At 24.5% G+C, this 12,644-nt stretch overlaps 1 protein-coding gene across 1 annotated transcript; it reads left to right on the top strand.

The window, feature by feature from the left end:
* The first annotated feature begins 10,833 nt into the window (after window positions 1-10,833).
* LOC126903687 (uncharacterized histidine-rich protein DDB_G0274557-like) lies at window positions 10,834-12,400 on the top strand. Its single transcript, XM_050682060.1, has 2 exons — window positions 10,834-10,998; window positions 11,989-12,400. Exons 1-2 carry the CDS (start codon window positions 10,978-10,980, stop codon window positions 12,238-12,240), a joined length of 273 nt encoding a protein of 90 aa, XP_050538017.1. The 5' UTR covers window positions 10,834-10,977; the 3' UTR covers window positions 12,241-12,400.
* Window positions 12,401-12,644: the final 244 nt, after the last annotated feature.

The raw sequence follows: 12,644 nt of genomic DNA on the forward strand, positions 1-12,644 counted from the left end.
ATCACTGTCAGATATCATCTATACTTGTCCCATCTATGCCTCGTCCACACTGTGCCTCGACCCCACTGTTCTACCGTTTTTATCTATCAATATTGAGTAATGAGATAATTTTATTCTCACACACAATTTTTGTCATGTAATCTAATGTCCAGCATAGCTCTAAAAGAAAACATTCTTTACGTATTTTGAAATAAACGAGATTTAATAATTAATCTAATAATTTTTACTACAATTTTTTTGAATAGTAATCTGTGTTAAAATTGTGCTCTATTATTCTATCACATTTAACTTGTAATATAATATAGTACAAGTTTAAATAAATAGGTTTATACATTATTTTATTAAACCTTATTTATTTCAATATATATCTGTAGAATGAATTCTGTTAGAGCTACGTTTGACTTTTACCCCAAATTTAAATTTAAATCTGTACATATTATATTACATAAAATGTATTAGAACAAAAATTATTTCTAATAATATTTATTTAACATTTTTTTAATTACATATATAACAATATATATATATATATTAGGGTGGTCCTTAAAATACAAATTTTCAAAATTCGATTTACGCGCACCAAAAAATTGTTCTAATACATGTAAAAATAAACTGTGCAAAATTTGGTCCCGATAGGTTAACGTTAACACGTGCCGCAAGAGGGTTGAAAATTCGATCAAAATGGTAGTTTTTCAGTTATTGTGCTTTATCTCAAAATATATGATTTTTACGTAAAAGTTTATAAGAAAGAAATTATACATATAATTATTTTACATAAAAAAGGTTATTAGCAAAAAACTCATAAGTCAAATATTTACCTCCTAAAAGCCAAAAGTTCCATAAATATTATGTTTACCAGTAAAATTCATATATTTCGGCAATTTAAGTATATACGATGAACCGTTCAAGTTATAAAAAAAATTTTCATGTAAAAGTTATTTGAAATTTAATTTTCTATTAGTTTTGTAGAAAAATAAAATTGTTTTACGAGTTTTCTGGCGAGGTAATAAAGAAAACTTATAAATAACAATCATTTTTCTATGATAATTTAAAAAATAACGATTTTTTTNTGTTTTCTGGCGAGGTAATAAAGAAAACTTATAAATAACAATCATTTTTCTGTCATTTATCATTTTTTGTTTAGATAATGTTGTTGAGTTAAATTTGTTTAGTTCCTCAGAATATGAAACAGATGATGATTTGTCTGGTTCATCATATTCTTAAAAAACACGAGGGTTTATAACTTTTATGACTCCTAAATTACTTTCTGATCAACTATTCGACGGGAAAAATTATTTTTTAGTAGGAGAAAGGTAAATGAAATAAAAAAAAAATTAAATTTCTGGATAAAAATAGTCTTGTCTTGCATTGGGATGGAAAACTACTTCCAGGCATTATAAATAGAGCTAAAGTTGATCGATTGCCAATCTTGGTATCATTTGAGGGAGTAAGTCAATTACTTGGGTTCCCAAAAATTGAGAGTGATTCTGGCGAGAATCAGGTAAATGCAATTTTTGATTTATTACAAGTTTGGGATGTAAAAAATAAAATACAGGCCTTGTGTTGTGACACAACAGCTTCTAATACAGGTCGCTTAAATGACGCTTGTATATTGCTTAAACAACTCTTAGAGCGTAATGTGTTGTATTTACCATGTCGTAGACATATTTTGGAATTAGTACTAAAAAATGTTTTCGAGGTTAAACTTAATTTATGTACACCTGGTCCAGATGTATCAATTTTTAAAAATTTAAAGAATGTTTGATTAGTCTAGATTTGTTGAATTTTGATATTGGTATCAATGATATAATTATAAAAAATGCAGTTGAACACACTAAAAATAATGTAAAAAAATTTTAATTGGAAACATTAATAATTCAATAATGTAGAAATTACTACAAAGAATTTATGTGTTATTTTTATGGGTGAAACACCCTTTAATGGTGTAAAATTTCACTACCCTAGTGTTTTTCATCATGCTAGATGGATGTCTAAAGCAATTTATTCGTTAAAAATATACATGTTCGGAAAACAGCTTAAAATACGAGAAGAACATGCATTTCGTAATATTTGTGTATTTTTGGTAAAAGTTTATGTCAAGGCTTGGTTTAAGGGATCTATTGCCATACAATCAGCATTTAATGATTTATGTTTCTTAAAAGTTTTAATTAATTATCCTGATTCTTTTATATCTAAAGCTGCAACACAGAAATTTACCGGACAGTGTACCGGCAGATATTAAACTAAAAATGGTTGAGGCATTAAGAGAGACATCACAAAAACAAGATAAAAAAAATTACAATAAACCTAAATGATATTAAACTATTTAAAAAAAAAGAACTTAATAGATTTTTTGGAAACTCATCCTCATAGCTAGGTTGAAAATCCTGATTTTCAAAATAGTTTCAAAGTTTTATCTAATCCTCTTGTGACAAACGATATAGCAGAGAGAGGTGTAAAACGTATGCAAGAATACAATGAAATATTAACCAATGATGATGAACAAAAACAGTTTCTACTACAAATCGTTAATGATTATAGATCACAATTTGGAGATTGTACTAAAAATTCATTGATAAATAATAACAATTAATAATCCTATCAAAAAAAAAATTTTTTTTATATTGTGACAACTGGAAGAATTATTTTAGCTTCGATGCGAAGCGGAGAAGGTATTAATTTTACTATGATGTGTTTTTTTTTTTTTTTATGTCTGTTGCCACTTTTTCTCAGCTCTCACTGGACCGATTTCTTTCAAAAATACGTCAAAAGATCACAAATCGTATCTAGTTGAAGACATTACCCTTAAAAATTGAAAAAAATTCCCTCGTTCCCCGCAAATGGGGGAAATATCCAAAAAAATTACAAATTTAAAAATCGCTAATTTTCGAAATTTTTTCACTTTTTTTTCTTAAAACTTCCATAACTTTTTGAAAAATCAACAAATCAACATAATTTTTTTTTATACTAAAACCTTAGATATTTACCTTTCATTTGATATCATTTTTTTGAAAATCTATCACTTAACCTGCTCATTGGGGGGGATTTAAAATGGCAACTTTTTTACAAAAATTAATTTTTTCAACTTAATTTTTGAAAATGTTCCGGAAAGACTGCGTCCTTTAAACATATATCAAATTAAAGCTTATTTTATGTACTACAAAATGAAAAAAAAAAATTTGTCCCGACACTTTTTTTTCTACATTTAAACGGCTGCCGTAGTTAAAAAAACACTATTTTTGTGTTAAAATTTTCGATTTTCGATTTTAAATTTTCAACTTAAAAATGCTATAACTTTTTGAAAAATGTATATATCAGCAAAAATTTTTTTTTTCTAAATACATTATAAGTACATCTTTCATTTGACATACTTTTTATTAAAATTGGACAATTTCCCCTTATATAGGGGGCGTTCAAAACTTAAAATATTGTAAAAAACATAGATCTTTTTCAACTGAACTTTTGAAAATGTTCCGGAAATACTGCGTCCTTTAAACATATATCAAATCAAAGGTTATGTTATATACTATCAAATGAAAAAAAAAAATTTGTCCCGACATCTTATCTTCTATGTGCAAATGGCTGTCGAAAATTTAAAAAAAAATGTAATGTTTGCGATAAAAATTACATTTTATCGGGATGTTTTTTGTACTTAAAACTGCCATAACTTTTTCAAAAATGAACAAATAAAAATAATATTTTTTTGTATTGAAACCTTAGATATTTCCCTTTCATTTGATATAATTTTTTTTGAAAATCTAACACTTATTCTGCTCACTGGGGGGATTTAAAATAGTAACTTTTTTACAAAAAATAACTTTTTCAACTTAATTTTTGTAAATGTTCCGGGTATACTGCGTCCTTTAAACATACATAAAATTAAAGCTTATTTTATGTACTACAAAATGAAAAAAAAAAATCTGTCCCGACGACCTATCTTCTATACGCAAATGGCTACCATATTCAAAAATATGCTATTTTTGTATGAAAATTATGGGTTTTGTATTTTATTTCAATAGAAGTTGATGTTGCTTTTGCAATTATCCATCAATTTTTTAAAATTAAACACTATCTACAGATTTGCATCGAAGCGTTTCTTATGATAGTGATTTTAATCACTGTCAGATTAAATCTATACTGGAAAAGTATAATCGTTTTTACAGAAATGTATTATAATTCTTGTAATAACAAAAAAAATTATGTTATATATATATATATATTAGGGTGGTCCTTAAAATACAAATTTTCAAAATTCGATTTACGCGCACCAAAAAATTGTTCTAATACATGTAAAAATAAACTGTGCAAAATTTGGTCCCGATAGGTTGACGTTAACACGTGCCGCAAGAGGGTTGAATATTCGATAAAAATGGTAGTTTTTCAGTTATTGTGCTTTATCTCAAAATATATGATTTTTACGTAAAAGTTTATAAGAAAGAAATTATACATATAATTATTTTACATAAAAAAGGTTATTAGCAAAAAACTCATGTCAAATATTTACCTCCTAAAAGTCAAAAGTTCCATAAATATTATGTTTACCAGTAAAATTCATATATTTCGGCAATTTAAGTATATACGATGAACCGTTCAAGTTATAAAAAAAATTTTCATGTAAAAGTTATTTGAAATTTAATTTTCTATTAGTTTTGTAGAAAANCTATTAATTTTGTAGAAAAATAAAATTGTTTTACGTGTTTTCTGGTGAGGTAATAAAGAAAACTTATAAATAACAATCATTTTTCTATGATAATTTAAAAAATAACGATTTTTTTTTATTTTTTCAAACTCAAATAAAATAAGTAAACCAATAATGAAATGCTAAAAAATTTACTTTTAAATATTTTTTGAACTTGACCCATACGTTTCGTTTAATTTTATAAATTCCTGATATCCCCTCTTTTTCTAATTTATCATTAAAATTACCTAATATATGTCTTAAATTATTCTCAATTTTTACTAAAGTAATAACAAAATTCTTAAAAAATCTAGCTAGCCCATTCAAAATTCCCAAATAATATAAAATGGGTGACCTAATTGCTTTTTGTTCCCACATGCTTTTAAGTTTACTAACTGCTCTTTTTTCTTTAACCCACTTCTGGGGACCTAACTTCGGACTAATTTATAAATTACAATTTCGCCATACCCATTAAATCTCGCTGTCTCTTTTAAAACACCCAGTCCTTTATCAAAATCCATTTATATCGCAATATCATTTAATCTGTAAATCATACTATTAAAATCTACCATAATGTGTGTGCTAGTTGTAGTTCGAATCTTTCATAATGTATCTAAACAAGTGTGTTTTTCCGATAAATTTCAAAAATTACACACACATGGATAGTTTTCGAATATTTTGCAAACATGTCAGGGACACAAAATAGGCAATCTTAGAAACTCTAGCGTATATTTATAAGTGGGCTCAATCCCACCAGTAACAACCAGAATATACAGTGAACAGTGTAGTTAACGATTTTTTAAATTAGTCTTTCAATCTTTACTACACAAAGTGTAGTTTTGTGATACCAATGTAAACATTTAATATCTTAGTGTTTTGATATTATTGAAAGTAGTGTAAAATAAATTTTACTTTTTATTATTTATCAAATAGTGTTTTTCATCATATAATATTATAAAAAACACTAAAAGTACACCATTTCTCAGGGGAGCGAGAAAATTTTGTTATTGTCTTTAGAAACTAAGCACCATCAAGTTTAAAAAAAATTTCTTGTTTTCCACGAATTAGTGTTTTTTTATCTTATTTGTATTTATCTATAAATACGCAATTAGGTACAACATTTTATAAATATCATTTTTTCCTACCTCTATAGTATTTCAATTATAATTATTGAAACCATAACTTATTACCATGTTTAAAATAAAATATACATACTACACTGATCATATAGCACATATTTTTTCTTAGAAAATTTTTAAATAATAATAAAATCTGCTTGATGGTGCTAATACCATCCCTGGAATGCTAAGTAACTACCAAAGTACACTCTCTATTTGCATTTATGCATAAAGTAAAAAACAATAATATCATTTTCAAGTTAGTCGGTATATCATATCGATTGCTTGCAAAATAAATATATTAAAAAATTTTAAAAATTGACTGGTCGTTAACAAATTTTAAATCAGTACTTCGAAAGTTGTTCTCATTTTTATACCTAGGTGGGAGGAAGAATACGACCGGGAAATGACTATTAATAAAAAAAACTGCACCCACTCCTCACCATCAAAAATAACTTTTAATTATTGATAACTTCTGAAATACTAGTCCAAAAGTAGTTATAGCCCAGTCATTTTCTTAATTACTTCATTATTTATTAAGAACTCTAGTAAATTATGAACATTGCCATATATAAAAATAAATTTAACATCCTATTAGTTATATGGAATGATATTTATAGCCGATTAATCAAGAAATATACAAAACAAAAAGAAATAAAGTTTTATATGTATTATGTATATTTTTTTTTTACTTTTTCTTAGCTTTAGTGTATGTTATAATTGACCCGAGGCAAGTTGTAATACAAACATACACAAGGTCTTCCATCATGTTCTGACAAATCGTTTGACTTTCATTACATTGTATATTTATCATTACTTTTATAAACTTTCTAGAGGTTAGAACTATAATAGATATTATAAATAAATTAATATATTTTTATTTTATAGAGGTTGTAAAATATCTTAACATTTTAAATTAAAAATGTTGAACTTTTTCGTGTTTATTTTACGAATGAATGAGTGCTTATAACTGAAGTGAAAGATATACAGGACTTTAAGTGAAAAAATACTCAGGGAGACTCATTCACAATATTATTTTGATCGTTCCGCGTATCTATGGACAGTCTTACGGAAGGAGGAGTTGGTATATGTAATAGAATAACCTTTTCTTTAAAGATGCCAATTTAAACAATAATAAAATGGGTACCCCTTCTAATAGTTTTTTTACTAACATATCATATGTTAGTTAGATAAGATAAATCATCGTATTTTATCTTAAAATTTTGTCAAATGAGATACACAACAAATGAATGATCACTGATAACACTTTGTTACCTGTTATAAAATATTAACATATATAATAAGCTATTTTTATATGTTCACAATTAAGGATATATCGTGACTCATATAAATGTTAATCAGTTGATATAAAATTAATGTTTTGTAAAATAGCTGATATCATTGTGGCCTACTATTATACAAAGTCAATTATTAAATACTCTTTTTTTTTCTCATTTTATCATATCATATTGATTATTTTAACTATAAAATGTAGCTTTCCAGGGGACATTTTCAAAATTTTCTTTATATGAACACTTTTCAAGCAATTTTAGAAGTAGAAGGATTAAGTACCATATAGTATATAGAAAATATAATAATATTATCATCACAATAACGATTACATTTCTTATTATCAAGGTTCGGAACTTTATGCATTTATCAAGTTTATTTTAGTCAACCCGAGTACATCAATGATAATTAGATATTCATGTTAGTTTTTGTTATCATTGAACCAACCGTTTAAATTAATTTTATAAATGCATTAAGTCCTAAACCCTGCTCATTATATAATTTTTGTATATTATTTGTATCTTTAGAAGCATAAATAAAATGTTATAATTTTTTTAATCAACGTAAAACAATAATTTAGTATAGAGAAAATATAATTTAAATTTATCTAAATATTATTATTAAAGGAACAACGTTATATAAATATATAACAAAAAAGTATATTGTATAATTGTACTTAAAAATTTATATTGTGCAAATATAAAAACCTACAATATTTTTTGTATAAAATTATTCAGTTGATTAATTTTCAAAATCTTGATAAACCTATATAAAAATAGGTTAAACAGTTATACGATAACATTTATCAATCATTTATCTAACAATTTTGATTTTTTAGCGATTATACAAGTTTTAATAAAAGCAACAACTAGTTTCAATATAAAAGTATTTTTCAATTTTATTTAATAAAAATATGTTTGTTGATTCATGCGAGGGTAATTTTCATAGATAAAATACCATTACAATAACCAATACATAGTATGTAAAAATCGAGTTATTTTTATCCATTTCCAATGAGTATAGATTAGTGATGGGAAATATCGAATAGTAACTATCGAACTATTCGATAGTCACTCAAAATCTATTCGAATAGTAAAAATATACGATAGTTATACAATATATTCGAATAGTTTTTAAAATATTTGATAGTCTATGCTAAAAATAAACTATTCGGTTGTATAAACACAATTCGAATAGTTAATCAATAGTTTAAAATATTTAAAAATTCCCATCACTAATTTTTACTATTATCAATTGTATAATAATTTATTTTAAGTATTCGTTAATTATCTTCTTATTATAATTAAGTATACTTAATAAAAATTTTAGGTAGAACTAATCGAATATTTTTTGAAACATTCGATAGTCTATTCGATAGTTTGTGCCAAAAATAAACTATTCGGTTTTATAAAAACAATTCGAATAGTTATTCAATAGTTAAAAATATTCGAAAATGCTCATCACTATTATAGATCAACGTTTGATACTGTAAAAAAAAACACGAAAAATATCAAATTTTTACAAATTTTTAAATGCTCTGAAATTAAACACAAAATGTTTATAAGATATTTTGCTATTAAGTTATTTTTATGATCTTCTCTATAACTAACTTAAATTTTATTCATTTAATAATATAAAAAAATATTAATTCTTTTATGATTTCATTATAGTTCAATCTCTAGCAAATTTTTAAAAAAGTAATGATAAATATACAATGTAATAAAAGTTAAAGGATTTGTCAGAATATGATGGAACATTCTGTGTAAGTCGTATAAGTTATAAATACTTCATGTTGTTGCAGTTTTAAACTGGAGTGTTGACATATTAACTTATTTTTAAATATTTCGATTATATATTATCGAAATATTTAAAAATGAAACACCTCAAGTTCCATACATTATTGAATAAATAATAATAAATAAGACATGGTATGAAATATATCATCATCGATGATTTGACAAACCTAATAGTTTCTGATCCGCCGAATATTTTGCATTACTTTATAATTAAATAGTTCATGCTTTCTTAATTACAGCAAAATCATAGTTTTTAATAAAAAAATCTTAACTTTTTTTTTAAAATTTCATAATAGCAAATTTTTTTTTAGATTAATATCAACTTTGGGATAAGAACTTATGGAATTGCAAACATTTTAATACATAGAATGGGTGTATAGCGCAAATTAGTACAGCTCGTACGGATGTAAACTGATGTATGTATAATACAAGTATACTCCAATGCTTGTAACTTGCTTAAACTATAGAAAACTAACTAACTTAACTAAAGACTAACTTTTTATTATTATTATTAAAAACAAACAATAAAAATATAACTTTAATTTTAAAAATGTAAACAATATAAAAAAAAGTAACGCAAAATATTTTTTAGATAAAGTTATTAGATTTGACAAAACATCGCGAACCACTCTTAATATACAAGCTGTTTCTTTTAACATTAACCACTTGATATCTCTTAAAATAATCATATTTAAAAAATTATTTTTGGTATTTTTTACTTTCATATATTTCTTGATTTATTTATTATTAATGTTTTTCTTAATTTATCTCTTTTATCTTATTAGGGTATCAACTTTATTATTTTAATGTCAATGTACATATTTAACATGCTTATAAAATGAATCTAATATTTAAGAAAATAATTGGCCGATAACAACGTTTGACTCATTTTTTTCGGAAGTTATTATACTTTTAAAATATATAATAGAGGTGAGGTGCGGACTATTATTATCATTTCTTACTACTCTACCGCATTCTTCCTCTATTGTATATTTTAAATAGTAACCTACTTTCGAAATAATGGATAAGTTATCAACCAGTCATTTTCTTAATAAGAATTTATATTTATTTTAAAAGTTAGTTTTTCTTTTATTTATTAGAAAAACAATATATACATAAAAAGTATAATAAGTTTTTTTTTATATATTCAATTACATAGCATTAATAGCGTTATATGAAGACTAGTAAAGCTACTGAAGTATGTATTTTGATATTTTAAAAAATAAACAATTCGCCATCAATTTGAGTGTTCAAAAATTAAATGCTATACAACTACACGTTTACACATTTGAAAATTTGTTGATAAAAATATGTTACCGTCGAAAAAATGTATACAATATAATTAATTTATGGAGACTCACACTCTGATGTTTGTATATTCCTTAAATTCTTAAATTCTTAAAAAGTAATCCATTAAACAAATATATATTTAAAATAATTTAAAATATAATCTATGAAGTAAGAGAACGCGTTTACTTTTTATTTTATTTCAGTTAATAAATTCAAATCGTACTATTAATATTCAAATAATACTTTTGGAGTTTGTTTTGCTAAAAAAAATGTTATTCTTAACTACCATACACTACTAGCTATGTGATAGAAAAAAATGCGCTTTGTAACCCTTAGTTACTCTATGAGTATACAATAAATATTCTAATAATTAGAATGCCTAATATAATTATTATAATATTTTTACCATAAACAATAATATTTTAATAAATCAAGTGTTTTTTTATTTGATTAGGTTTTTCGTACATAGGTATATTTTTATCTCGCCATAAAAAAATATAATTTAACGTAATTATGATTTTTACCGGTTTCAAACGTAGTATGGAAATCCACAAAAATATATTACCAATAGACTGGTTTTTACTTTTATATCATTATCTTGATAGAGCATAAGTATTATAACGTATTAACCTTGGGCGGGTTATCCTGATCCTGGTACTGCATAATTATTTACTATGATTCAAGTAGCAAAATTTCCCAAGTATACTAGGGATACTATATAAGCGCTTACATTCAGAGTTCAAATATACAGATATATCTTTGGAATTTGAAGTACAGTTGCACTATTCTTTGTTATAACAAAAATATGGCAATTAAACTCAAGTCTGTAAGTACTTATATTTATTTCATTTTGTTCTACTTTAAAACGCAGTAGGTGATCTATATGAATATTAATCACAATTAACTTTACTAAAATGTTATGTATATATAATAAAAAAAAATTCATTTTTTGAATGTTATAATCAAGCTAAAAAAAGACTTTTAATAAATATACTATTTTATTACTATTTATTTAAATAATTTTTCAACAGCTTGTAAGAACATTTATTACTATGTTCTTAGCCCCTAATAAGCTCCATATGATATATATATATAAGATAAGATATATATATATATATATATCTTTATCTTTTTTTTTTTAATTGGTTCAAGTTTAAAATTAAACACTAATTTATATTACCCAATATAAATCATTCAAACCAAATCTAATAATAACATTCTTAATAAAATAAATATATTTTGTTCTTACGTAATAATGCAGATAATAATCTACTTAACGGGAATAATTCTATCAAATAAACATATAATACAGAATTAATTTTTTTAGCATTGCTAAATGTATTATAACATATACTAAATAATAAATTACAATGGTTTCATAATCTCCCATATATATAATCAGAGTTTAACGACGTCTATACAAAGTGTTCAGTAAGGAAACGGATCAATTGTTACCAACAATGAGAAAAGAAACCCGTTTCCTTAATTACTGAACACCTATGTAACAACATACGCTGTAGCTAACCTTATCATAATTTTTTTTTTCAATTTCATTTTATAAAAAATATAAGAATGTACAGTAACTAAGGAAACGGGTATCTATTGTTTTCATTGTTTGTAACAATTTATCTGTATCCTTACTTACTGAACACTCTGTATATAAAAGTACTACTGAGATACAAATTAAGACCGCTTGAATAATAGAATTTTTTTATTTGATTACTATTTTATTGTAAATTATTTTAAAATGCGATACTAATATCTTTCAAAGCCAAATGTTTATAAATAAAAATTTAATAAATAAATTTCTGTACAGATATTGGTGCTGCAAATTATTTTTGTTGTAATGTTATTGCAACAAGTATTATGTTATCCTGAACCAAATCCGCACCACGAACATAAACATGTACACTGGCACGGCCATGGACACCACGGACATCATTATGGTCATGGACACTACGAACATTATCATGGCCATGAACCCTATCACTGGCACGGTCATGGACACAATCATTGGCATGGCTATAAACATGTGCATCATCATGGACATGGACATTATCATGGATAGGAATATGGTCCATTTGAAAAAAAAACATTTATTTCTATAGTTTTTTTTTAAATTATTGTCAATACATTCCTATAAAATTTTGTTAAAATCTTTGTATTATTAACTGTATATTAATTTTTTTCAATTTAAAATGATAAATAAAAGAAAATTTAGAACCGTACCAATCTTAATACTTAATCGCAAATATTAAAAAAAACAATTTAAACTTCAAACCAAAGTTTAGCCCATAATTTAAAGAACAAATAAAAAAAATTATTTTCTGAATAGAGAATAATTCATTTATCATAAACCTTAAATACGGACCGAATAATAACATAGGACATCTTTAACACTGATGAAAGCCAAAAATAAAAGTATTATAAAGAAAGAGTATTGAACAACATTATAAACGCAGTATAATTTTT

Source organism: Daktulosphaira vitifoliae, unplaced genomic scaffold (assembly GCF_025091365.1).
Source record: "Daktulosphaira vitifoliae isolate Bord-2020 unplaced genomic scaffold, ASM2509136v1 Scaffold_4, whole genome shotgun sequence".
Taxonomy (NCBI): Eukaryota; Metazoa; Arthropoda; class Insecta; order Hemiptera; family Phylloxeridae; genus Daktulosphaira; species Daktulosphaira vitifoliae.

Excerpts from the sequence above, each read along its gene's own strand:
- LOC126903687 (XM_050682060.1), top strand. The coding sequence starts at position 10,978 with ATGGCAATTAAACTCAAGTCT. Across the intron at positions 10,999-11,988 it reads TGGCAATTAAACTCAAGTCT|ATATTGGTGCTGCAAATTAT; the intron begins GTAAGTACTTAT and ends ATTTCTGTACAG.